Here is a 27,690-nt window from a genome sequence, read left to right on the forward strand (position 1 = left end):
CAATTTAGTTTAATTTGTAATATAGTAGTTATATACTTACCTTCTTACTTTAAGTATAATATATAAATATATGCATATTAATATTATAATATTATTACTTAACAATTTTTATTTATTAATATTCTTATTAGATATAAAGAACTTATATTTTATTTTGAATCTAATATTTACACCTACAAATCTAATATTAGAATTTAGGTTTAGTTTTACAACAGGTGAGACGTCACATTAAATAGCAATTTCAATAATTATCCCCTATTAATTAATATTATGATATTAATTAAAGTAAAATTTTAAATAAGATCACTAATTAATTTTTTGTTAATATTAGATATATAGAAAAATTTTAAAAATAAATATTTATGTAACTAGAAATTTTAGAAATGAATATTTATGTAACTAAAATCAGACACAACATTTATTCATATATATATATATATATATAATTTATACTTGATAAGCAAAATTAGATTATGAATAAATATTTCCTAATTAATCTTTATGATTTATGTAAATATTAGGAAAGCAAATGTGCCCATTATTCGTGTGCAAATAAAATAATTTACAAAACTATAAATGATTATTATGAAAATGAACAATGGTGCTGGAATGATAATTATAATTAGCTAGTGCTTTCCAGGGTGATTAGGCATTAACATTTACTTTTCCGTACGGTACGTGAGGAAGTGCTGGACCAAATTTATTGTCGAGTACGTTGGTGTTTTTTTCTCTTTGTTTGTACTTGTTAATTTATGATAATTTTAATTAATCAATTACTACTATATATAATTGTAAACTAGTAGCATTGGTCAAATGATATCCTGGCCACTAATTTGAAATATATAATATTGTACGTAATTGATAAGTTGATGAATAGATTAACAAGCACAGATAAAATTGACACCAAAGTCCAATTATTAAATAAATTGTTGGTGGGTATAGATTTTAGTTGATGCCAACCCATGTTTACATGTATAAAATAAATATATTATATGATTATTAAATTATTTAAAGTATTTATTAAATTATAATTATAATTGATTTACATTATTTTATGATCATATTAAAATATCAAGTCATTTACATTTTGATATGACTTATTTAATTATTAAAAAATAAATAATTTAAAAAATTATTTGAATCATATATTAAATTGTAATTATGATTTTATAATTTAGTTTTATGATCATTTTCATGATCAGCTCATTCGCGTTTTAATACGAGTTTCTAAATTATTGATGGATAATATGATATATAACAATTTATCAGGGATATTAATATAAATTTTGTATTTTTGTAATTTTATAATTATGGATTATAACAAAATCTAAATGAATAATGAAATCCACTTCCATTAGAATAATATATCTAATTTTTATTAATGAGTATTTTAATATAACAAAATTTTTATATATAAAATTTATACAAAATTAGAGATATAAACGATCAAAAATATATATCTGCAAACGTCATGAAGAGAAACACAAATAGTATCAACTATCCAAGAGACTGCTGAGTAAGATAGAGTATTCGACATGTGAACTGTGGATCCGGCTATGATATAGATTTAGAGAGAGAAATGGAAAGTTCTTAATTAACAGCTCCATGTACTAGGAGTGGAATCAGGAGTGTAGACCGAGGACCTACACTTTAGTCGCACAATTCAACACCAACAATGTAAATATTTTTACTCGATCTTTTCTTTTATTACTTATTCTTGAAATCTTGTGTTTTAGTACAGCTCTAACAAAATCTTCTTTTTACTGTAAAGATACTTTCTTTTTGTGTATATAGACATAATTGCATGTGTAATCTTTGATTATATTATGATGATCTTGTTGTTATTGTTTCCTTTTGTGTGGTTGGTCTTAGCTTTCTGTGATTTTGTTGAAGATTTTATCTTTTTGGGAATTTAATCTGATATTAATTGTGGATTCTTTCCTAATTAATTTCTGGAGAAATTCTTGGGAAAATCCTATCTGGGGGATTTGCTAAAATCTCCTAATTTAATTCTGTCTAGATTTTTTGGGTAGATTTGGGGTATAAATTATGTATATTATCTTGTGATTAGATGGATTGGTATAGTGAAGATGGCTCAAGAACAGACCCAAAAGTGTAGTAATAGTAGTGGTGGTGGAGCTAATGGTGGTCATGGTGGGGGTAGAAGTACAGCTAGATCTTGCAAAAAGTCGAAGCAAAAAAAAATCCCTCAAAGGGGACTTGGTGTTGCTCAATTGGAGAGAATTAGATTAGAAGAACAACAAAAGAAAGATGGGTTATTGATGCAAACACCTACAGTGGTGCCCTCAGCTAATTCGATTGTTTACATGGGTAACTCTGGTTTGAATGTGCCAGAGGTATCGATAAATGATTTGAATTTGCAGAATTCGGTACCTAGACAGCATGGTTTGATCTTGAATAGTGATGCCACGCATCTTGATTCTGGTTCAATTCCATTGTCAAACAATGCTGCTGGCAATTGGGCGCATTTATGGAATAGCAATAGCCAATATAACCTTAATGGGGAGAGTCAAAAGATCGATTGTCATAGCTTAGCGATTCACCATAATGAGAATTTGCCTTGTGAAACTAAAACCCCAGTTTGGTCGATTCCAATGCATAGATCTGAACATTTTCAGTATCCCCGTCCTTCAGCTATGGTTAGCCAAGTTGATTTTCCAACTCTGAATGTAGCTTATATATGCTTTTGTTATGTTACTGATGATGAAATTCAATGTGCAAAATTGCAGGCAAATATTCCTTCAGGCAGTGTAAAATCATCTGTGCCGAACGTACAGATTGAGCCCCCTTCAAACCAAATATATGGTGCCAACAAATGCCCACGTCTTTGGCAGGAAGAAGAACAGGTAGCATTCTCCTCGTCCATCTTTCCCAACTATTTGTTTATAAATTTATGAATTCAGTTTTGTTTCTTGTTGTATATGTATAAATCCTTAATTTATTCATTTTCCCCCCGAAACCTGGTGTTCTAAGGTAAGTTCATCATCGGCTATGTAATCTTGTTGTTAATTCATTTCTTGATCTTTTTAATAGTGAATTCAGCTGGTAATCAAACAGACCTCTTTTATTTTCTCTATCTCCGCTTGTAAGATAGGGATTACATGTAATCAGTAGAGGAACATATAAATTGCAAAAAACTGTATTTGCAATGTTGCTGAATACAGATTTCTATTTTTTTAAGGCCGAATATACATTTCTATTTTCTTTCATTTTGAATTGTTCAAATAAGCTATGGTTGATATGTTATGATACTAACCAGATGATTGGCATGAAGAGGTCGTATCCTTTCATTGTAGAAGATGCTCCTGGCCCCTCCTTCTACACTAAATATCCTCATGCATATGCTTCTCTTATCCCCGGAAAAGATGAAGCTGCTCCATGTAGCAATGATTGTATTTCTACTATTCAACCAGCCAACACACAGTTTTCAAGGTAAAACTTTAAATTTGATATATGAATTAGACTTCAGAAATAACTAAGCAATAAAAGTACTTAAGTCTTGAGTCTCTTGACATCGTCTATTCTCAACCATCCAGAGAAATGCCTTTGTGCTCGAATGGTGTGTCAGAGCCAAAAAATAAAAACATTCTCAGTGAATTTGGAGGTTCTAATGGAGGATTTCTCACACTGGCACCTCCGGCAGAGCTTTCGTCATCTTATATAAGGCGCCACTGTCAAGAAGTGCCAGACTTTGATGCTCTGCCTTATCAGGTGAGACACAGTAATTCCGAATTACTTGAACATAATAGCATTAAAAGATTGTTTTTTGGTCACCAATGCATATGAGATTGTAGGCAACCCCCCCCCCCCCCCCCCCCCCCCCCCTTCTCTCATCACATGACTACTTGGTGTTGCGAACAACTGAACAAGTTCCTTTAAATGTTGTTTTATCCTTTGATTAGGCCATAATACTTTATGAAATTTTATAAAGAACATAGGTATCATCAAGAGCAGCACAATAGACGTGTTAGTTCATATCGGTTATATTTAGAATAGCAAAGAAATTATTTTCTACAGAAAAGATTGGAACGTACCTCTAATATCATACCACGATGTGAATAGTATAATATTTGTTTTAAGTTTTATTATACAATTGTAGTAAAGACACTACTTGATCTTACATTTCAGGATATCACTGATGAGCAAGTCAAGTGGCCAGAAACGGGGCCATTAACTAAGCAACCCTTCTATAGCTTTTTGCCACCTGCGAGTGCAGTAAATGGCCTCTCGGCAGGCGGTGGAAGCAGCAACGGCGAACAATCAGAAGCTGTTGATCTCGACTTGAAGTTATAAATGTGTATATTTCAGAGGACATGTTTAAATTTTAATCATCATGTTTACATGGTGATTTTTTGCAAGTAGACTAGAATTTCAAAGTTCTGGAAGTCCAAAGGTTGATTTAAGATGTTTTACATCTGAAGTGTAGTTTGAAATATTATCCTTTCCTTGATATAATTGATATGGCATTATCTTTAGTTTTTGCAAGATTGCAAGCACAATTTGTGGAGAACTTTGATTTACATTTTGCAAGTCACTTAAACATTTCTTTGCAACTTGTTTGATTTTATTTTGTTTTAATGTTGGTACTAGGAATCAAAAACTTGATGACTTGGTTTTTTAAGCCATATGAGGTCTTAGTTAATAACAAGCAAAACACAAACGGTATTTTGTAAGAAATTAGGAACAAATTGGCATTTGATAGTACTTGATCATGATTTAAAATTATGTTTAAAAATTTGATTATGTTCAGTTGAAATTGTTTAAAATAAAATTTATTAACAATTAAAATTATTTAGAATCCATTAAATATTCAACAAAATTTTAACAATCATTGAACTGATTTTCACAAATAAAACTGCCGCAGATTCCGTGAACCGAACTTTGACCTGGTTTTTTGGCAGAAAAGTTTTAAATAAAATATAACCCAGTATTTACTTAATTGAGACCATAGATGTTTGACCCTATTTTTACTTAATTGAGATGGTAATTAGTATTGGGGATGGAAAGGGCATATTACTCATTGCAAACAACAGCAGAATATCCAGATGCCAAAATACACAATAAACTAAAATTTAATGGATATATAGAGTGTGTGTGTGGCACTTCTTATATCTTGGCAAAACTTCAAGACTCTTGAATCAATGAGTTACAAGATTTTCCATTTCCGTTCCAAAGCATTTGTGATCTTTGATATACAATATGCCGCACTCAATGGGTAGCCAGAAACTGCACAACCAAGGTAGAAATAATTAATAAGAAAAAAGCAGGATAGCTGAGTTTATTACGATCCAATCATAGAGGATGCAATAATATACAAATCCAAAACAGCTTACTTGATATAAAATCGTCTACAAACTCCTTTTCAATTTTCCCATGGGCCATTGCACCAACCTGTTTACAGAGGATTAGTACAAATGATAGTCATACAGAATATCATCATAAGAAAATTAACCACCTTTTTGACCTCTGAAAGCCAATTTATACTTTTTGTAATCCATAAATTTATTTAAAATTCTACTTCAGCATATTTTACACCAAAATAAACAAAATTTTCCGGCAAAAAAAAATAAATAAACAAAATTAGACAATTTAAGAGTTATGAATATTACAATCCTATCTTGAAATATAGTATATCATATATAAACAAATACTATTAGAGTTCAGCATACCACAAAGACAAGGTTCACATCATTGCTAACGGCATTAACATAGTCACCAATGTCAACCAACTTTTCTGAACTATGCGAGAAACCTGTTCGCAGAACATCAATGATGAGATATAGCAAGGTTTAAAGACAGTATAAAAAAAAAAAAAAAAACAAAAGGGATTGTTTACCTATTCTGCGAGAGTTCACAGGCAAATATTGGGTTACAGGGTTCTTGACGACACGCAGAAGCTTTTCACGCTTGCCCACAGCAGATATACTAAGTTTCTGCAGCAACTGTACTGCATTGGTCATCAAACATGTTAATATTCAAAGCAAAATGTATACCACGTTCCCTGATGTAATTGACAAGGGCTGACAGTTGAACTTACAGATGATCCCCGAGAAACGCTTATACGTCCTTGGTATACGAACATGTGGTTTAACTTCAAAAAGAACACCTTTCTCAGTTCTCACATATAGCGCCTTCAACTTCCCAGCCTTATTCAGTGTGCTATCTAAAATCATTAGCATAGCCTGACATGTAATAATTAGGACACATGTGAATCAGATAATGTAATAGTAAACTTTTACTACACTCGAAGGAGATAATAATTCTTCAGTGAACATAGTGAAACTGGTAATATAGGTTAATACTCCTAGTAGAATACAATAACGAAGAATATTCTATATCGCGTATACTTCTCATGCATAGAAAAGAAGCAAAAGTCCATCGCTTTAAATCAACCTTAATAATGTATAGCAGATTGTAAGACCGACGCTCAGCTTTAACCTAAAAAAGTTTAAAGAACAAAAATCTTATACTATCTACAAAATTAGTAGCATGATATCTAAGACGCATTTATACAGAAATAGAAGAAATTGATTTCTCAGATATATGTATGAATGTGAATAATAATGAAAAATCATGTTGAATCAATGACAGTAAAAAGATTTGTAGTGAGCAACTAACCTGATGAGCAATGTCAGGCCTATAATCAGCAGGGTTTTTGTTATTTCTCTTTAGAAAATTAGCATGTTCATCTGAGTTGAGTAACTGATAAGTCTGCACTAGTCAACGGAAGAGAACATTACTAAGAAGCAGTAAGTGTACACACAAACCCATTATCTAATCTTCCAAAATCTCATTAAAAAGAAAGGGGTTTGAGCTACAAATAGTAACCTTGCCAACTTTAGCAACTTCCAAAGAAGCCCTTTCAAGAATAAAAATAACACCATTCTTCTTATCATCCTCGACCAATGGGCCAATCGGAATACCAGAAAGTTCATCAGCAACATGCTGAGCTTTCGCCTCATCTTCATCTTCTTCTGCCTTACTTCTCTTTGCCACGTTTTCTTCATCATCCACAACCTCATTTCCTTCCTCATGTACTTCTTCTTCTTCTTCTTTATCGTACACTTCACGATTCTTCTTTCGCTTCCTTCCTTTAACACCATAAGGTCTCACCATTTCTAAGCTCACTACAACCACCACAATCATCAAAATCACTTCTTCCCAACAATTAACAAACCAATTCAACATGAAGTACTTCAACAGATACTAATAAAAGAAAACACTGTTACTACCTACCAAGAACCAATCTTTTCGACCCAAAACAAAACACCCATCATAACATATGCTATATAATCAACAAAAATCACATTTTCCCAACACTTAACAAACTAATTTTACTTCCTAAACATAATAAAACTAATTACACTACACAAAGTACTTCACTAAAAATAATCAAGAAACAATCTTTTCGATAAAAAACAAAATACCCATCATAGCATATGCTATATAATCAACTAAAATTCATATTAATATACACTTTAAGGCAAATTAGGAACAATCTTTCAGCAAAGTTACCAATATATACATAAATAACACTATAGCATTGGAGTTAGTTCTAAGGGTTGTGTGCTAACCAAGAAAAAGAGCTGGCCAATATTATGTGACGTCGGTTCACCGGAGACCACCGGAGATGGGCTGCAGAGCAAAGTGATGACGCTTGCAGAGACGGCCGGATAATCTACAGAAAGAGGAGAAGGGGAATATACATGAATTAGGGCGTTTAGATGGGCTCAGTGATTAGGATTGGGTTTACAGGAAAATTACACTATGGCCCAATTTAGATTTTAAGTTTGACAGGACCCAAGTAAGCAAGTTACTAATTTTATTTTCCCTGGAAGCAAGCAACTAATTAATTACTTTTTTTTTTTGATAAAAAGAATCAATTCATTAATCAAAAGTCATACGACATCTACAAATATAATCGAAATTGGACAGACGCTGAATTATATCGCTGTTGAATCCTTCCTTCTTGGATAGGCAACTAAGCGATTTAATTACTGTAAATAGGTCTCAAAAAGTCAAAAGAATGAAAATAAATTAATTACTGTAAATATGACAAATTTCTTATTAGTGTCTCTTTTTTTTTTTTGTTCTTTAACATGATCCAATGGTCTAGATGTGAATTTTATACTGAAATAATTTTAAATATACATATTTATCATATTCAAAATAGTGGAGAATCGGTTATTTTTTAATATATTTAACTACACAGATTTATCATAACATTGTTCTTTATTATAATTCCAAGTCAATAAAATAAGGTTTCGATATTTCTAATTTAATAGATACCAGTATTATGCAAAATGGTAACAAGTAAAGACTTTTAGGCTTTCTTTTTTGATAGATAAGACTTTTAGGCTTTTAACAAATATATTTCCATTAATACATGAAAAAAATATTCATCAATACTGGAAACAATTTTTCCAGTTCTTATTTTAGCCTATAGATGTAGTGACAATAGCCATTAGCCATTTCGCAGCACTTGAGGCCAGATAAATGAGGCCTGACAGTAAAGATGACTACATAATTTGTGATAACACAATTCATTTTGCAGTACACAACATTTCCCAAGCCAAAAATCTTCAAAGCTGAAAGCATCTTCATCTTTTATAAAACGTAAGCAATTTTAAACAACATTCCCATTCCCATTTCCAATTCCACCCCCACTCCTACTCATCCTTTCCTGCATATTCTCTGCTTTAATCTTCTCCAAAAGTTTATATACCTTGGGATCATTGAAACGCTCATGGATATATTTCTTCTCTTCAGCTTGTATCTCTTTAATAGGACAAGGATATGGGTTTGGAGGAGGCTTCTTTCCTTGCAGGCGTGCAATTTGCTTCAAGCGTGTGTATGCCTTCTTTCTGGATTTTCTCTCTGTCCGATATTCCATCTACAGGGACGTAAATTGCAAGTTTTAGAATTAACATATAATCTCACATGGAAGAGCAAGGATATGAAACTAGAGCAAACACAGTGAAGAAGTTGGGAAAAATAAAATTACTTACATCTGCTACAGCCATAGCTTGCTCCTCAGTCACCCCCTGCTCTTTTAGTTCAAGGACCCGCCAGCCATAGATACGAGCAGGTGGAGCATCAAAAGCAGAAAACCTGTTGAACAAAAGAATTTGCAAATCTTAATGAGCAGGTTCAATGTTTGCTTTTAAAAGACAGGCATAAGCTTTATTGGGGTCATGCCGTCACGAGGATCGCATGGTTGTGCCGCATCTTTTTGCGTGCTTCCCTATTTTTTCCATTTTTTTCTTGCTTCCGATATCTCTATTTTACTAATCTTGTGCACAAATTAGGTCTTTCAGAAAATTCCACAAATCCATGAGGAGATATATTCATATTCAGATACAAAAACAGTCACATAAAAATAGATACACCTGCACGTATATATACAATCATATACTTACAGAGTTTTATAACACACCTATACATGCACAAAATCATAAATACACATATTGTAGCACACGCGATTCGTATTGCATATTTGCATCTCATGTATCCTCACACATATAGAAAATTAAGGATATTTTTATCAGAAACACAAAAGAGATCAATGTTAAATGACTCAGAGGTAAATACTGGTGCTTAAACTGGCACGACCCTGTGTACAATTCAACACATAACCAATTTATCCCTTACATGGTATCCAATTATCCATTCAAAATTAAATAACACTATTCTTTCACAACATGAAAGGAGTTGTAAATACATAAAATAAGCACAAGGTTCAAGCTCTACAAATAAATAGCAGCAATAGAACTTCGTATGAACTTAAATACGGTTTACTACTCTTACAAAGTTGGCCCCATTAATAACAAGGATGACATTAAGTAGTTGATGACAAAAAATGTAAAAGATAAAGCAAACAGTACTTGATGGCATCTTCGTGTTTGGAATCTGGGTACTTTGCAAAGAACTTTTTGATATAAACATCCTCAGGAAGACTGATCGTCTTTATTTTGCTATCAGCACGAGCAAATGTCACTGGGGGTGCCCTGAATAACATAACACATAATATGATTAACTAGAGGAGGGGAGGAGGCATTGCTATTATATGTACAACAATAAAAGATGGCATAATAAATAATCATATGAACTATAATCAACATTGTGCATGCCGGGTAAAATATTGCTCATGAAACTGAGTGTTAGTACCTATAAAGAAGGCAGGGAGTGTAAATCAGTGAATATTGTGATGATTTTCTTAGTTTCTGCATAAAAATTTACACAAAACTAGGCATCTAGTGTTGCAACATATTCAGGTCAAGATATGAATCTTGTAGTACGAAATCTTCAATGTCATTAGAAAGTTAATATAACCCATTGATATAGAGACATACTGTTCCATGGCTTTAAGCCAAACAGGCTCAGCTTTGGCCAAACCCTTCACAAGCTTTCTAGTTTTTTCCAATAGGTTCCCTTTCATGAATGACATATCTGCTGCTGAAATGAAGCACAACACAAGTTCACAACTATGTTCATCAAATTTTTAATATTCAATAAATACTTGGATGTAAAAAAAGCCATGTAAAGCATACAAGGATGATAAAGCACTCTTCAATTATTAATATTTATTCATCTAAAATCCATTAAAAGTTAAACATCAATTAGTATATGAGTAGTAGTAGATGCATCGATTTTGTCTAAATTAGAAGAGATTTGCAGAGTAACCTAACATAACATTTAAACTTTATCTTTTATACTTTCTACAGCTTCATTAAGTAGCCAATTCGTGGAAATGAAGATGTTTAATGAAAAAAAAATTATGAGATAATGATTTGCATCCCATATGTTGCCCAATATACATATTATATTGCCAAAATGTATTTTGAACACACTACAGTAATCGTCATTGTGTTTCTTACATGCATGTGATGTATAGTACTTCTATAATATATCCAACGAAGGTAAGATAATTTTAATGGTATGAATTTCTAACGAGGTAACCATATGTTACAAGCAATGAAGTATTTAAGCCACAACTTCCTCATATGTACTGTTCAAAATTTCAGCTCACAAAATGTTCAGTTTAATAGTGGGTTTATAAAAGCTTCAAAAGCTAATAGGTCAAATTTTCACATGTGATTGGGCAGCTCCACATAATCTCGTTCGTTGTCAAAAGAGCTGTTGGTACCTCTATACACATCTAATTGAATTTGACAACTTATCCATGGTTATCAACATAAAGTAAACCTTGATTATTTATGAAATAATTGACAACAAAGAGCTTTCTTATGAAAATGTAGCCAGCAGCATGAATATAGGCAAATATTTTATAAAAAAAGATAATGTGGATGTAAAATGTAACTGTATTCATAATTTTGGTAGAATATATAACAAAAATATACACAATGTAGCAACAGTGAGCCATGCTGTGACTATAGTCTATATATGAACATTTTTATAAATTCACCTTAATGTGCTATTTCTCTTGCCCAAAACTTATATGCATAAATGTAGAAAGCACTATAATGCATTCACTTGCTAGATAACTGCATTAGTTGAGAACAACTATATATCACTACCAACTGACATGTATGTGTAATCCTCCACATTATTAAGAAATAAAGAAAAAACCAGAAGGACAAACAAAAAGAATACAGGTAATGTAAATCTTATGTGCTTACAAACTAATCAATTTACTCTATGAAAGACCATCATCACGTCATTACCATTCTAATACAAAATCTAAACGTGTGAGCTATATAGCAGATATATACTAAACCCTAAAATCTGAAGAAATAGAGCTGAGATTCATATACCACTAACAATTGTTTTTTCCATCCCTAGGATACTACATTGTTGAAAAATATTAATTATCTGTTTATTCTATGCAAAAAATATTTTTGCATAATAATATCACGACAATCAGTTTTTGGGGCTTTTCGACAATTCAACATACACTCAAACTACCAAAAGTTGGTTGGGGCATTTCGACGAACACCTACACGACACCAACCACAAAACCACCTCCTCTAGCCACTAAATCAATTCTAAAAGATCACAAGAAACGAAAATGGTGGTTTTATCTAACTAAATCATGAATAACATCAACAACTCAATATGCTTATCAGCAATTACAAATTAAATGAGGATGGTTAATATGCTCTCTGAATATTTATCAGGTGAACTGAAACAAAGATAGCAGTGAAAAGCGAGTTACCGGAGCTTGATAGAGATGACCGGAATTTCGTGACGGCGACGCCGGGATCGAGATTTGAAGCGGACCAATTATAATTAGGGTTTTAGGGCTGAAAGTTCAAAAAAAGAAAAATCTGACTTTAATTGCGTCAAGTCCGTGCAATACTGCAGTCTCGTTACGTACTAATTGTCTAATTATAATAATAACAATAATTAAAAATATTTTTTCGGAAATTAAGGGAAACAAAATACGTGGCATAATAATATTATCTCTCTCTATAATTTGGTTTATACGCTATTTAGAATCATTAAAATTTAGTTTAACAAAATCGTTAAAATGTATTAAAATGGAAATACAAGAATCAATATAAATATTTTTTTTTATACACTTTAACTTGCGTTAAAATAATTAAGGTGATAACTGAGTACATAGATAACAAATTCCCACACATTGAGATAAATCGAATATGTTAATAATACTCCCTCCGTTTCAAAACATACGATGCTTTGATTTTTTCCACGTAGTTTAAAATCCTTTGACCATGTACTTATATTTATTATTTTTGAAATTTTATTTTTTTAAATAAAAGTATATTGTCAAAATTTTAAAGTATAATTTTTTTTTTAATGATGATTCTAGGTGCTTGGTCAAAACACTTTGAAATGTGTGTAAAAAGTCAAAACGTCGTGCATTTTGAAACGGAGGGAGTATATAGTAAAAAATTAAGAAAACAACGACTACTTCCAGATTTTAGTGGACCTTGATACAAATTCATTCTGTTTAGAGAATGTCATGTATATAGACGTCAACACAAATATTTGAATTTCATAAAAGGTCTTATCTCGTTTACCATTCCTTGAGCCTTGATCAGATTCCCTAAATTACTATGTGCGTCAACCTACAACCGTTAAGATAATTAACAAGCCATCCCCAAAATCCATATTACAAGTATTTACAATACCAAGACCAATGTTACAAAACGAGAGTTAATGGCAAGAGCCTATGTACAGCACTGGGCTGCATCATTCATCCAAAGTTTACACTGAACTTGGAAAAACGCCTTTTAAAGGCATTCCATGGGCATCCAAAATTTGCAAAGACTTCCATCGCGATTTGGCCCGGGCCCCGACATCCCATCTATCCCCATAACTGTTAGCTATGTCAAAATACCCATCTTGCCGGTTGAATCTATCAATGACCACGGCATGGTTACCAAAGCCTCTGAATATACCCTGTGATGATAACATAAAGTCATAAATACATTATCTCAAACAATTAGAGTTCCTAATGTAATTTTATTATTTTATTATTTGACATATGTGTTTGAAAACTCCCGATAAAAAGATGGAACATGTATTATTCTCTGCATTACAATCCATTTATTTACAGTTGTGTCAAGTTTTTATATAAATTATTATATTAAAAGGCCAGTATTGCGCACATGAATACTAGTATTTTATGAAGAAAAAATATGAACAAAAAATTTTAATACCTCTGAATTTTTTACGAGATCCTTGTCGTCATTTAGCTTTCCCTCGAAGGCATAGTTGTCCAGGTATCCAACACCGTGATTTTGGATCAACGTGAAAGCTTTCCTCAATCCCCACCGGAAACAGCCCATCTCATCTCTTTTTACATTCTTCAACTCATCGTTATGATAATACCATGCTAGACATATTACCGCAATGTCCTTGGTTTAGCATTCTGATGCTTAAACAAGGTATGGACTCGCTCAATTTTACCGGTGCACTATAATCCGACATTTTTGCTTTCTTGAGAAGAAGAAGAAGACCACGTAGGCAGTGCGTTGGTGCAACAAAAAGAAGGTGAAAAACTATGGGTACAATTTCTATGCTACCCACACGTAGTTTTTTTTGGAAATTTATTTGCTGCTCCAAAGAAGCTACACTACATTTGTTAAAATTGTAAAGATGGGACGTGCTTGCAAAAGTAAATATAAATAGGTATTTAAAAAAATCATTAATATGTTTGCTGCAACTAAGAAAAAGAAGGCCACAACTCCAACCTATCATTTGGACAAGGTGTCAACACAAACATCTAAAGAGAATGTCGATGTGAAGTTGATTTTGTAATCGGTACTTTTGAAGTGGAATTTGACAAATCTATTTTGACTGTGAAGGAACAATGTAATATTGTTAAGACTATTTTATATCAGATGAAACATGTAGTATTCTCAACATTACAATCCATTTATTTACAGTTGTGTCAAGTTTTTGTATAAATTATTATATTAAAAGGAGCACTGCGCACATGAATACTAGTGTTTTATAAAGAAAAAATATGAATAAAAAATTTTAATACCGTTGAATTTTTTACGGTACCCTTGTCCTCGTTTAGCTTTCTCTTAGCTTTCCCTCAAAGGCATAGTTGTCCAAGTATCCGACGAAGTGATTTTGGACCAACGTGAAAGCTTTCCTCAATCCCCACCGGAAACAACACATCTCATCTTTTTACATTTTTCAACTCGTGGTTATGATAATACCATGCTCGGTCGAGTATGTCCTAAGGCGACAGCTCGTGCCGCGCATCATCAGTGTTCTCGTAGAACACTAGAAACGCTTTGATTTTGTACTAAGCGGGCGATTAAGCGTTTTTGAAAATTAAGCGGACTATTAAGCGGATTAAGTGGTCAAAATGATGTTGACTTGCTATTTTTTATTTTAAATATTAATTTTTATATTATAACTATATATTATAAAAATATATATTTCATTACAAATATTTTAAATTTAAATTCTTACCTCAACATAATATTATTTTTAAATATATTAATATTATAACTAAATATTTAATTATATATAACTAATCCGCTTATTGACCCGCTTAAAAATCCGCTCAAACGTCCACCTTACCACTTAAGCGCTATAAGGTCCTTCGACCGCTTATGACCGATTTGCGCTTTTCACAACAATGATGGTAACTTGTTATGTATTATTGTGTATATCTTTGGTGCAAATCGAAAGCTTTAGTGAATTAGGAGTACATAATACTTGTATAGTATGTCAGAGGGACAGATCTACCCTTGTATAGTGCAGTTTACAATTGAGGTGATAATACGCGATATCAGTTTTCTTTTCGAGCATCATGTGCTTAAAATTTTACACAAAAACACAAAATTTAAACCACAAAAAACTATCTCATTTTTATGCATTATGTCAAGAAGAATTGTGTCAGATATGCTCGTGCCAAAGCTAGTTTTTAAAAAAAAAACTATACCTCATTTTTAGGATTGATCTAATACCCAGAATTACTTGAGCCAACGATAGGCTATTGCACACTTGGCTAATTGGCTTGCATGGAATGGCTGAACACTTGGGAAGAAGTGAAAACAGTTACAATTTTGGATATTACATGATTGGTATTATTCGATTGATAAAAGTAGGTCATTTTTCATTTAAGAAATGTTTAACATGTATTAGATATTTAATTTAACATTAAAAAATATTATATAAATTTTAAATATTTCTAAAACAAATATTTACTTTCACGAAATAAGGGGCAAATTATCTACCCACGAACTCCTAACATGCAGATCAGCTGATCAGGCTTTCCTTTTTATAATTATAATCTATCAAATATATCTCGAAAAGAATAAATACCAATTCTATCAAAAATACATTATTTCCTTTAGGGGTCGTTTCACTGACAAAGGGAAAGAGAAACAACCCGTTTCATTCCCTTTGTTGTTGTTTGTTTCATGAAATCTATCATTCCCTTTCCCTTGTTTTGGTTTTAGGTTTACCCCAAATCCCTCCTGATCTATTCCTCACCCCCACCAGGTATTTCTTTTCCCTTTCCTGATTCTTATTTTATTTTCAATTATAATTTATTTCAAAAATTATTAACATTAAAAAATAATATGTAAAATATTTTTGAAGTTCAAAAATAAATTTTAATTTAGTTTTTACATATTAAAAATAATTTTAGTATAATTTATAAGTCAAGATATTTATAAAATTAGTGAAATTATTAAATGATAAAATATATCAAATTATAAACGTAAATATAATTGACTCTTTTGATATTATTTAATATTTAAAAATCAAATATAAGAATACTCATATAATTTTTCATTCCGTTTGCAGATCAAAACCAAAGTAATAGAATTCAGCATCATTTATTTTCTTTCTCTTCGTTTCCCTTTCTGAATTCCATTCCGTTTCCTTAACTCGAACCAAACGGCCCCTTAATTTAAATAGTTAACCGATATGATAATTTGTAATTATAATTTACTATTGTTCCAAAATCTTGAACCCTAGGTTCTGACCAAGAACTTAAGTCCAGAATCATCCAACTTGGTCAAGCCTCTGCGCAGGTAATTTTCTTTTTTTTGGGGCTTTGCATGCATGGCTATCAAGTTGCTTCTGATATTTTGTCCTTATGTGTATTCTTCTTTACCGAGTCACCGAGTCAAGTGCTTATTTCCGATCCGTATTGCAATTTTGGGGTTATGATTGAATGTTTGTGTGTGCTGCGTTTTTTCTGCTTCAGATTTCTTAGTACTTGGTTTCGATTCTGTGTCTGAGTTTGTTTACTGAGTCGCACGAGTTAGCAGCCGAGTCGCGTTTGTTGTCCCCTTTCTTTTCATGTCTGAGCGTTGTTAATAATAATTGCAGTCTAATGGGTCAACTGAATTTCCGTTTCAAATTCGTCAACAGATTTTCTATTGGGAAATTGCAGCCAAAAAAAATCTGCTGAGAGATTTTGTTGGAAATCTCGGGTTTATTTGTAGTGATAATATCCAATATTCTTATATATGTAATTTTTCTTGTTTTGTTTCTACTGCAGCTTTATGAAAATTGTGTTATACTCCCATCTATAAGTAATGTGGATGATAAAACAATCGAAGAAGATGTTGCCAGTCTCTCTGTTGCCGATTCTGCTACGACTCTGCCAGAAGCCGGCACTCTTAGCAAGAAGTAACACTCTAACCAACCGATTAATAATAAATTGCGGTTTATTTGTTACATAGATTTAATTTTAAATTGCGGAATTTTGATGTTTCCAGTGCTTTGAAGAAAGAATTGAAGAATCAGCAGAGAGAGGAGGAAAGGCGACGCAAAGAAGAAGAAATGGTATCAATGTTTTTTTGGGTACTTACGGGCGTTTGGATGGTAGATGAGAATAGGAATGAGGGGTGCGGGAATGAAGGGTATGCATCAATTGGGAATGTGATTCCTATTTCATACAACACAATGATTAATCCAAACACCTGCACGAGTTTCAGGTTACGATTCCTATTACCCGGGCTCATTAACCATTAACCATGAAATTAACAATGAATCAAACGCCCCATTAGTTTTCTTTGACAACACTATACAAAGGAAGTGTTGAATTTCACAAAAAGGCTTGCTGGCATATTCAGGAAATTCTTTGATGGTTTATAATATTTCTTTATGTATCTAGGCTGCTGCGGCGAGCTCTAATGGACACGAGTCCTTGGCAGCTGTTGATGATGACATGGATCCAACGGTGTGTACTATTATAGCACTATTTTCCCTGTTTTTGGTTGCTGTTTAAGATACTCTACTACTTGAATTTTCGGTCCCTCTTTGGCACCAGCACAAATTATGATTATGAGATATCGTCAGATATGTTAAAATCCTTGGGGAATGTTTCATGATCAATCAATTTAATGTTTAGCGTGTTCTCTTTTCCTTTCTTGCTGCAGCAATATTTTGATAACAGAATTAAAGCACTCGGTGCTCTTAAAGCAGCCGGAATAAATCCATATCCTCAAGAGTTCAACGAGGTGATGCCTGTCAAAGAATATGTAGACAAGTATTCTTACCTAAATTCCAGGGAACGTCTGGAGAATGTCCAAGTATCACTTGCAGGACGTATTATGAACAAAAGGGCATCATCGTCTAAGCTTTTCTTTTATGATTTGCACGGTGATGGTGCCAAAGTGCAATTAATGATCGATGCAAGGTACATATTATGTTTCCTTTGCTACTTGATTCAGGTTACCTGAATTAAATAGAAGATTGTTTTAATCACAATAATAAATTATATAAGTTTGCGGCATTGTAGGATCTCTGATTTCAGTGAAGCTGAATTTACAAAGATCCGTGGCGTGAAGCGTGGAGATATTGTTGTGGTTGATGGCTTTCCAGGTAAAAGCAGAAGGGGGGAACTGAGTATGTTCCCCAAATCATTCACAGTGGTGTCTCATTGTCTGCGAATGATGCCTTATGTTTTAAAGGATCAGGTACGATAATAACCCAGACCCCTGCCTGTCTATCGTATCACTCCATGCTCCTCTTTTTCTTTTCTAGACTATTGTATTTGTCTTACATGACAGGAAACTAGATATCGTCAACGGGATCTGGATCTGATATTAAGCCCAGGCGTACGACACAATTTTGAGACCCGCGCGATGATCATTGTTTATGTTAGACGATTCCTTGGTAATCTAGATTTTCTGGAGGTATGTTGCTTGCCCATTTCCAATACCGTTTTTTCCCTGCTCTGCCTTGTTTCGGGTTTTAATGGTTAATTGGTAAATTTTGCCTGCTAAGGTCGAAACGCCTATGATGAACATGTTTGCTGGAGGAGCAGCTGCACGTCCATTTGAAACTTATCACAATGATTTGAAAATGAGGCTTAATATGCGTATAGCGCCTGAGCTACATCTCAAGCGACTTGTTGTAGGTGGATTTAACCGTGTCTATGAAATTGGGAAGCAGTTCAGGAACGAAGGGATCGACTTAACACATAACCCCGAGTTCACTACAGTTGAGTTCTATATGGCTTTTGCAGACTACAAAAGCCTGATTGAGATTACAGAACAAATGTTGAGCGGCAAGTCATATTAAAGTTATTATTTTATGTTTTATTCGACACTTTAAAAAATTTCAAACGTTATTTATTCTCCTGCTTCTGGGCAAATACTAAACAGGAATGGTCAAGGAGCTGACAGGAGGTTATAAAATTAGATATCATGCCAATGGCAGAGAGAATGAAGCAATTGAAATCGACTTCACTTCCCCTTTCAGGTTTCGTTTACTAAATTTTTTCTTTTTGGTACATGCTAAATTGAAGGGGGCATACCAGAGCTTACTAGTTTTCAACTTCTGCAGGAGGATTGATATGATCGAAGAGTTGGAGAAGATGTCTGGTCTCGACATTCCCAAGGACCTTGCTAGCGATGAAGCCAACAAATATTTGGCTGAGGCGTGCACAAAGTTTGAGATCAAATGCGCGCCTCCTCTGACAACAGCTCGCTTGTTGGACAAAGTAAATTTTTCTGATAATATTCAGTTAACCATATTTATATACTATACTTGCTTGATTGAAACGGATACTCTTGCTTCTGCGTTCTGATTGTCGATATATTTTCCTTTTGGCAGCTAGTCGGGCACTTTCTGGAGGAGACTTGTGTGAACCCTACGTTCATTATGAATCATCCTAAGATAATGAGTCCCCTGGCAAAGTCGCATAGATCTGAGCCAGGCCTGACCGAACGATTTGAATTATTCGTCAACAAACATGAAGTATGTGATAACCGTTTCTGCAATTTGTCCCGGCCCTAGTGTTATAGGAAAATTTAATTAAAAGGTTTCTGGAATAATTTTGCAGCTTTGAAATGCTTACACGGAGCTGAATGATCCGGTGGAACAGCGACAGCGGTTCGCAGATCAATTAAAGGTATGCATCATATAGCTTCTGCTAACAATACCTGGAATTTTTGTTTTTACTCATTTTTTCTATGTCAGGATCGTCAATCAGGCGATGATGAAGCAATGGACTTGGATGAATCGTTCTTAACAGCTCTTGAACATGGACTACCTCCGACGGCTGGGTGGGGAATGGGAATCGATCGGCTTGCAATGTTGCTCACAGATTCACAGAATATCAAGGTATGTTAACTAATCAAATAGCTAAGCTTTATGTTTTTCCTCTTTTTGTTACCTTACAGTCTTGTGTTTTTTGATGAACAGGAAGTTATACTCTTTCCACTCATGAAGCCACAGGATGTATGAACCTGCAGTTAAAGCAACACACTGTTGATCTGCTCGACAGACGACAAACTCGAGGTCTTTTTAATATAATCTGAAACGTTACTTTTCTATTTCAGTTACTTTTTCGAGAGCCTGTTGTGCTGAAGTTGCCTAAAATTACAATATGATAAAACTAGCAAGTTCTTTCGATTAGAACAATTAAGAATCAAGGATCACTGATTTCTCTTCAATCTACTTCTCTGATGCCTCCAATGTTTTAATATTGCTGTTATAGTACTACTAGTTTCTACTTGTGATGTTTCCAGCTTTCTTTAAGTCTATCCAGAACATAGATCGCTAGAGAAAATGTGGTCGTCCCCCCTGTGAACAAGAAAATTATCCAAAAGCTGTCGATGCTTAGACTGACTTCATCATCATTACTTGAGTCCACCCCTACACACCCCTCTTCTCCAATCGTCTTGTCCTCTAGTTCTCTAAGCTTCCCAGATTCAGTGACTTCCAACAGTGCCTTGTCTAAATCAGCTATTATTGGTGAACCCATTGGAAATGCCTGATGAAGAATGATTATTAGAACATCAATAAAACCATATTGATTAAAGTTTTAGGAAGTAAATCTTAATTGGAATGAGATTACTCACAAATCCATGCCCCCCTACTGTATATGATGGTCCTACTGCTACAAAGCTTCTACAGTGCTTGGCAAGAAAAAGCTTAAGATAAGTATCATTCATAAACCCTGCTGCAATCTTTCCAGTTTTAAGCGCATTAGCAAATTCTTCTTGCGAGCTAAAACTCCTCAGGTTGATAGATTTAAAGCCCAGAACTTCTTCTAAATATCTACCATAAAAACCTCTTGTATGCCCCACTGCAGCATTACTAGTCTTCAGTGTGTCTATGTCAGAAACTTTAGCTTCAAGCTTCTGGACACTGAGCATACTAGTAAGACTTGCGCTATAACTTTGTGTGATAACCAATGCCACAAATAGCCAGACCACTACAACTAGACGTGATAAATTGTTATGAAGTCTTCCGCCTGCATATGACAAAGTATCAGTACATTGTCATAGTAGAATCCCTACATCATGATAAAAAAAATCAATCATATTACCTTGCAAAGAGAAGAGAGTAGTAAAGGATAACCAAATCAGGATTCCAGCTTGATCCGTTGCAGAGCCTTGAAGTCTCTGATTGTGTTTCCTCTCAATCAACCATATGACAAAGCCATTGTAGATTGTTATGGCCAATATAAGCAGCCACATGGCTTTTGTGAAGGGCTTCATAAATAGCCAAGATCTAGATGGCGTTTCTGATTGGACAGGTACTAACATTGTCAATGACGACCTTGTATAGGTACGTGTGAATTCTGCATATTTATATCTGTCGGCTATTACACTGACACCAACTACTCCATCAAATTTCTGCTAGATTATACAATACCAAATGACTGTCAAAAGTTCAGTAAGATTTATAATAACATAGTTAATAAAAAAAAGGGAATGAGGATTGACCTCACCTTCAAATAAACTTGTTCAACCAAAGAATCAAATGTTCCATTGTAGGGGATGAATTCATATGGTGCGTGGTATGGCAATCTGACCATGACTTCTCTGAAGGTATCAATTACAAATCCAGTAAAAGTAAAATTGTTAGTCTGCGGATCATACGAAATGTTTATAATTTGTTTGAACATGCCTTCAGTAGGAACACCTATTCGCCAAAATCCAGAGCTGTTTGAAAGTGCCCATCCTTTTGGTGTATACAAGGATTGCCCGGGCCAAATTACTTGTCCCAGGTTTTGCATAGAAGAGTTGTAGACAGCATTATCGCCTATGCTTTCTGAGAAACCTAATCCTTTGGACCAGGTTCCAAGTTCTTTGTAACTCTTTCCGATCACATTGACAATTCTGAACATATGAGATGGGGTTAATTTCCTCGCATTATATTGAACTCTACCAGTCAACCCATAGAAGTGGACAGAAGCCATTTTTTCCATAAACGTTGCTCTATGCTTAGGAACTTGCATATTCCTTCCTCCATATGTATGTGCTACTGCCCACAGAGCATCATAGATCTCCACTGCTGAAATCCCAGGCTGATCATTTCCTTCTTCAGGATAATCTAGGCTGAACTTTTTCTGAAATCGCCTTTTGAAATCTGCAAACCTTATGCTGGACGTTGAAAAATATTTCTCAACTCCAATCACCCCTTGGATTGAGTGAATGGTGGTAAGATCGAGTGAGTGGAAAAAATCGGTAATTGAGTTGGTGACAATCCAGATATAATCTTCTTCCACCATCTTTAACTCTTTTGCTTTCTGAAAGAGGCGAGTGGCCAATTTCATAGATGTATGAACAATAAAAACTCTACACTGCTGTTCTCTTAGCCTTGTGAGCTCTGCAACCAACGATGAAGCTATAACAGATTCGAGGGGTACAAGGTTACTTATTTCAGCTCCGACTTCCTGTAAGGACTCCTTGAGATAAGGGATGACACTGCCAAAGGCAGAAACAGTATCATCTTCATATATTATGTTGACTCTATGCCAATCCCAAGACTGCACAATTGCAGCCACAGCTTTCATTTGTGCATCCTGGTTGGTTCCTGAGGCTTGAACAAGGAAAGGCCAGTGCTCCATGGCCCATATCGGAGTCACATCAGCGAGTGAGAACATAGGAATTTTACCTTGGTTACTGACTTCTGCAACTCGTGATGCTTCTTGCCATGTATGTGGTCCAATAATGACTTGAACTTCCCTGGCAGCAATTAATCTTTTGGCTGCATTGTTTACATAACCAAGTGAACCAAAATTTTCTCAAACTATAGGTTTTGGTCTAATCAGTTACTCATGCGTGAATATTTCAAGGTAGCCAGTGTAGTTTACCTGATAGAGATGCCAGGGCAGGTTCACCGCGGGAGTTGATTATGTGCAACACCAATCTTTGATCGGCCTTTCTGCTGATATCTTCTAAAGCAATCTGCAAGGAAACATTTGCCTCCTTTCCAGCACGAGATGTGCCATCTATTACAGCCCCTACAGTCACATGGGTGCTTGTCGTTTGCTGCAGCGAAAGCAGGACTAACACAGTGCAGAAGATGCAACTTGGTATCATGTTCATATTCTTTTAAAGCAAAAGTCTATTCATCGCGGAGTACTTGGGGATCAGTTTGTGCTTTCAACCTGTGATGTTCTTTGTTTAGTACCCACTTTTTTGGATGCATGCAGCTCTGAGCCTAACTATGCATTCTATAAAGGAAGTCGAAATAACCTCTTGATCAAATGGTATCCCGAGCATCGGATGCTCGACTTATCGCAGGTCAAAGTGTTGGAATAAAGAAAGAGCATGTAAACTACCTGTTGAGCCTCAAGCAATGCTAAGTCACATTTTATGTTTACTAGTTCAAAGTACACAATGGACTCGATGGTCCAACTGTTTGACAGTATTGGCTTCGGCCAGTTGGCCTCAAGACCAAACTCCATCATTTCTTAAATGCCACGAAATTTCTGAATTTTGTTTTTATTACTGAAATTTGATAGACTTCTTTTATTTTGATAGATTAGCATAAAATAATCAAGGTTTTATTTTCTTTTTCTTTTTTCTTTTTTTTTTTTTTGACAGGTTTTATTTTCTTTTTGACAGAGCAGAATAGACTAAAATAGGAGGCAGCTGTCAACACAAGAGACTAAACAGCTCATTAATACTAAAAAAATACAAATCAACTTGAGCCAAATCTAAACAAATCTTTCATACCAGTGAGATGTTCTTGTCTAAATATTGAATGAATAAACAGTCGTATAAAATATAAGAAATGGAATCTGATATCATGGTGAAGACAGATACTAATCTGCATTTGCTCTGCACAGTTTAAAGACTAAACAGTTATAATATATACAGTATAGTGATTACAATAAGCTGATTAGCAATAACAACTAATGTAAGTCGAATTAGTACAGAAAAACTATTATGTTGCAGTGTGTGGATCTTCAGGAACTTCTGCATCACTAACTTTTCTCGAAAATCTTTTTCTTTGATGCCCCCAGTGCTTTAAGATCACTGTCACAACATTACTAATTTGTTGAGTAAACTTTGTAGCTTGCCTCCTCAGGCCATCCAGAGCGTAGATTGTTAGAGCACACGTTGTTATCCCGCCTGTTAATGCAAATAGTATCCAAAAGCTGTTAAGGCTCAGACTAATTTCATCATCGTTACTTGAGTCCACTTCAATGCACCTTTCAGAACCAACCATTTTGTCCTCCAGTTCACGAAGCTTCCCGCTTTCAAATACTTCTAGCAGTGCTTTGTTCACGTCATTGACCATCGGAGATCCCTTTGGAAATGCCTGATGAAGAAGTCGTCTTAGAATGGGGCCGTTTGGCTAAGCTTAAAAAACGTTGTTTTTTGCTTAAAGTAAAGAAGTGGATTATAAGTGATAAGTAACTTGGGAGTTAGGACTCATAAGTTATTAAAGTGTTCCAGTTCCAAGAAGAAAAGCTAGGATTACTAGCTTCTCAGCTGCTGCTTCAAAACCTAAAATAAGTGGATATCACTTCTTGATCCAAACAGTCCAACAGAAACATAAGCAGTATTTTAAGCAAGAAATAGGGCTGAGAGATCACTTACAAATCCGAATCCTCCTACTTTATATGTTGGTCCTGCTACAACAAAGCTCTTGCAGTACTTGGCAAGGAAAAGTTTAAGATAAGAGCCATTTAGAAATCCAGCTTCAATGTCTCCGGTTTTGAGGGCATGGGCATATTCTTGTGGTGAACTGAAATTCTTGAGATTATATAATTTGAAGCCCAATACTTCTTCCAGATATCTAGCAACAAATGCTCCTTTCCCATACCCAATTTTGGCATTTTTAATCTTCAGTGTCTCGATGTCAGACACTGTTGGCTCGAGCTTCTTGACAGTGAGCATGCTAGTGAGACTGGCAGTATAACTTTGTGTGATGACTAAAGCCACAAAGAGCCAGACTACTATTGCTATCCGCGACAAATTGCTGTGTAGTTTCCCCCCTGCACATATTTAGATTACCATGACATAATATAATATTAGCACTCAGACTTGAAGTTGTTTTTTTAACTAATCAATGGTATGCAAATTATACCATTCAAAGAGAAGAGAGTCGTGAACGATAGCCATATCATGATTCCTGCTTGATCAGTTGCAGTTCCCCGAAGTCTTGGGCTGTGTTTTCTTTCTATCAGCCATATGACAAAGCCATTGTAAACCGTTATAGCCAGTATAAGCAGCCACATGGCTTTTGTAAATGGCTTCAAGAACAGCCATGTTTTATGGGGCATTTTTGATTGGACTGGTACTAACATTGCCAATGCTGAAGCTGAATACGTGTGTGTGAAGTCCGCGTGCTTACATCTATCAGCTAGCACAGCCACGTCACCAACTACAGCATCAAATTTCTGCTTCATGGCAACATAATTCATGTGACTACAGTTGATTGGTAAAGAAAACAAGAAGAAGACGAGTGACTAGTGATGCTTACCTTTAGATATATTTGCTCTACCAGAGAATCATATGTCCCATTGAAAGGGATGAATTCGTATGACACATAATATGGTAACCGCGCCTTGACTTCACTGAAAATATCAATCGCATATCCTTTGCAAGAATAATTGTCGGTCTGAGGATCATATTCTATGTTTACAAATTGTTTAAACATAGATTCAGCTGGTACACCAATTTTCATAGACTCTGTGGTGCTTGGAATGCTCCATCCTTTTGGTGTGTGCATGGACTCCCCGGGCCAGAATACTTGTCCCAAGTTCTTCATAGAGGAATTATATATAGCTCTGTGAGATGTGTGCTTTGAGAAACCTGATTTTTCCTTCCAGATTCCAAGTTCTCGGTAGCTCTTTCCAATTACATTAACAAGGCCAAATATACGTGATGATTCTGTTTTCCTTCCAATGGCATGAACTCTGCCAGTTATTCCAATGAAGTCGATTCTGGAAACTTTTTCAAGAAATAATTGACTTCGATTCTTAATCTGATTGTTCATTTTAGCAAATGTCGTCGCCACTCCCCACATAGTATCATAGGCCTCTACTGCAGAGATCCCAGGTTCATTGTTCTCTTCTTCCGGATATGCTATGCTGAACTTCAACCGAAATCTTTTCTTGAATTCAACGAATTTTAAACTGTTCTCAGGGAAGTGTCTTTTGACCCCTAAAACACCTTGCATTGAAAAAATGGTGGTAAGATTGACAGAATAAAGTAGATCAGTAATTGTGTTCGTAGTAATCCAGACATAGTCTTTTTCCATCATTTGCATCTGCTCAGCCTCGTGAAAAAGGTGAGTGGCCAATTTCAGAGATGTATGAACCAAAAAAACTCTGCACTGGTCTCTTTTTAGCCTCATAAGTTGTTCTGACAATGAAGTAGCGTAAGGTGGGAGTGGCACGAGGTGCCTGATCTCTGCTCCTACATCTTGTAAGGATTTGAGGAGATTAGGTATGACTCTGCCGAAGATGGAATCAGTGTCCTCTTCATATATAACAGTGACCCGTCGCCAATCCCAAGACTGCACAATTGCAGCTACAGCTTTCATTTGTGCATCTTGGTTGGACGTTGATGCTTGAACAAGAAAAGGCCAGCGCTCTAGTGCCCATGTGGGATTTGAATCAGCAAGTGAGAAAGTAGGAATCTGACCTTGGTTGCTGATTTCTATAACTCTTGATGCTTCTTGCCAGGTATGTGGTCCAAGAATCACTTGCACTTTCTCTGTATTAATCAGTCTATTGGCTGCATCATCGACATCAGTAAATAAATCACAAATTTGACAGGATACATAATTGATGCAGCTTAGCTACTAGGTAGCAGAGTTCATTTTACTTAATAGTAGCATATGACAAGATTAAATAGACTTGTGTCGGGAATGAGAAAAGAAACTATATCTGATATTTTTAAGTTAGGAGTATTTTACATGGTATGCAATACTGCTGCTGGTTTACTACCATGTAGTTTGACATTCTCCGGTTACTCACATTGTTTGCTTGGTATACGGAAGGATAGTTAATAAAGTTTACCTGCTAGAGCTGCCCTGGCAGGTTCACCTCTGGAGTCCATCATTCGCAACACAAAACTTTGATTTGCTTGTCTGCTAATATCATCTATTGCCATCTGTAAGGAAATATTTGTCTCCATACCAGCACGAGACGTGTTGTCTATAACCGCACCAATAACCACATCTATGCTTGTTGCTTGCTCTACAGAAAACAAGAACAACACACTGAAAGTGAAGATCAAGTAGTAAGGTTTTACGTTCATTGCCTCGTGATCTTGTTTATCAGTATTCAGTTAGATGTCCAAGTGTAAGATTTCCCTAAAGCTTTTCTGCTCGATTTTAAACTATTAATTTATTTCGTTGTTAAACCTTTTAGGAAACTAATTGACAATAACCTTTCAAGTCAATTAGAATTAATTATTGAGAATTATTCCTCCAAGAATGCAGATGGAAATTCAAGTGATGGTGATGAAATCTTTCTTCTTTGAAACATTCAACAACTGC

The 27,690-nt window shown here is 34.7% G+C and overlaps 6 protein-coding genes across 9 annotated transcripts; 2 read left to right on the top strand and 4 right to left on the bottom strand.

The window, feature by feature from the left end:
- Window positions 1-1,501: 1,501 nt before the first annotated feature.
- LOC108216686 (uncharacterized) lies at window positions 1,502-4,506 on the top strand. 2 transcript variants are annotated; one of them, XM_064092750.1, is made up of 6 exons: window positions 1,502-1,677; window positions 2,072-2,660; window positions 2,751-2,867; window positions 3,281-3,453; window positions 3,558-3,732; window positions 4,150-4,506. In XM_064092750.1, the coding sequence occupies exons 2-6, from the start codon at window positions 2,091-2,093 to the stop codon at window positions 4,312-4,314; spliced, it is 1,200 nt and encodes a 399-aa protein (XP_063948820.1). In that variant the 5' UTR covers window positions 1,502-1,677; window positions 2,072-2,090; the 3' UTR covers window positions 4,315-4,506. The 2 variants fall into 2 exon arrangements, with proteins under 2 accessions (XP_063948820.1, XP_017245003.1); XM_017389514.2 differs by lacking the exon at window positions 1,502-1,677 and having other exon boundaries at window positions 1,697-2,660.
- A 508-nt stretch (window positions 4,507-5,014) lies between these two features.
- Window positions 5,015-7,794, bottom strand: LOC108216134 (uncharacterized). Its single transcript, XM_017388813.2, has 8 exons — window positions 7,596-7,794; window positions 6,850-7,148; window positions 6,640-6,732; window positions 6,059-6,203; window positions 5,858-5,968; window positions 5,691-5,773; window positions 5,355-5,412; window positions 5,015-5,247 (listed from the first exon to the last, which is right to left on the bottom strand). Exons 2-8 carry the CDS (start codon window positions 7,135-7,137, stop codon window positions 5,168-5,170), a joined length of 858 nt encoding a protein of 285 aa, XP_017244302.1. The 5' UTR covers window positions 7,138-7,148; window positions 7,596-7,794; the 3' UTR covers window positions 5,015-5,167.
- Window positions 7,795-8,380: 586 nt separating this feature from the next.
- On the bottom strand, window positions 8,381-12,341 carry LOC108216358 (uncharacterized). 2 transcript variants are annotated; one of them, XM_017389110.2, is made up of 5 exons: window positions 12,197-12,341; window positions 10,374-10,473; window positions 9,906-10,028; window positions 9,030-9,132; window positions 8,381-8,914 (listed from the first exon to the last, which is right to left on the bottom strand). In XM_017389110.2, exons 2-5 carry the CDS (start codon window positions 10,466-10,468, stop codon window positions 8,648-8,650), a joined length of 588 nt encoding a protein of 195 aa, XP_017244599.1. In that variant the 5' UTR covers window positions 10,469-10,473; window positions 12,197-12,341; the 3' UTR covers window positions 8,381-8,647. The 2 variants fall into 2 exon arrangements, with proteins under 2 accessions (XP_017244599.1, XP_017244598.1); XM_017389109.2 differs by having other exon boundaries at window positions 10,374-10,476.
- Window positions 12,342-15,496: 3,155 nt separating this feature from the next.
- On the top strand, window positions 15,497-20,390 carry LOC108216189 (lysine--tRNA ligase). Its single transcript, XM_064092220.1, is given in 15 exon segments — window positions 15,497-15,554; window positions 16,456-16,511; window positions 16,898-17,115; window positions 17,205-17,271; window positions 17,603-17,668; window positions 17,868-18,127; window positions 18,230-18,407; window positions 18,501-18,626; window positions 18,718-19,000; window positions 19,098-19,194; window positions 19,279-19,435; window positions 19,549-19,692; window positions 19,778-19,846; window positions 19,915-20,058; window positions 20,140-20,390. Coding segments are annotated over 15 exon segments (1,965 nt in total). The 3' UTR covers window positions 20,182-20,390.
- On the bottom strand, window positions 20,221-23,543 carry LOC108216188 (glutamate receptor 2.7). The gene is made up of 5 exons (XM_017388881.2): window positions 23,042-23,543; window positions 21,674-22,935; window positions 21,269-21,578; window positions 20,799-21,193; window positions 20,221-20,710 (listed from the first exon to the last, which is right to left on the bottom strand). Exons 1-5 carry the CDS (start codon window positions 23,274-23,276, stop codon window positions 20,447-20,449), a joined length of 2,466 nt encoding a protein of 821 aa, XP_017244370.1. The 5' UTR covers window positions 23,277-23,543; the 3' UTR covers window positions 20,221-20,446.
- A 382-nt stretch (window positions 23,544-23,925) lies between these two features.
- Window positions 23,926-27,545, bottom strand: LOC108217487 (glutamate receptor 2.5). 2 transcript variants are annotated; one of them, XM_064092550.1, is made up of 6 exons: window positions 27,209-27,545; window positions 25,666-26,924; window positions 25,270-25,582; window positions 24,780-25,177; window positions 24,389-24,498; window positions 23,926-24,308 (listed from the first exon to the last, which is right to left on the bottom strand). In XM_064092550.1, the coding sequence occupies exons 1-6, from the start codon at window positions 27,447-27,449 to the stop codon at window positions 24,227-24,229; spliced, it is 2,403 nt and encodes an 800-aa protein (XP_063948620.1). In that variant the 5' UTR covers window positions 27,450-27,545; the 3' UTR covers window positions 23,926-24,226. The 2 variants fall into 2 exon arrangements, with proteins under 2 accessions (XP_063948620.1, XP_017245805.1); XM_017390316.2 differs by having other exon boundaries at window positions 23,927-24,498; window positions 27,209-27,542.
- Window positions 27,546-27,690: the final 145 nt, after the last annotated feature.

This window comes from Daucus carota, chromosome 4 (genome assembly GCF_001625215.2).
Source record: "Daucus carota subsp. sativus chromosome 4, DH1 v3.0, whole genome shotgun sequence".
Classification (NCBI taxonomy): domain Eukaryota; kingdom Viridiplantae; phylum Streptophyta; class Magnoliopsida; order Apiales; family Apiaceae; genus Daucus; species Daucus carota.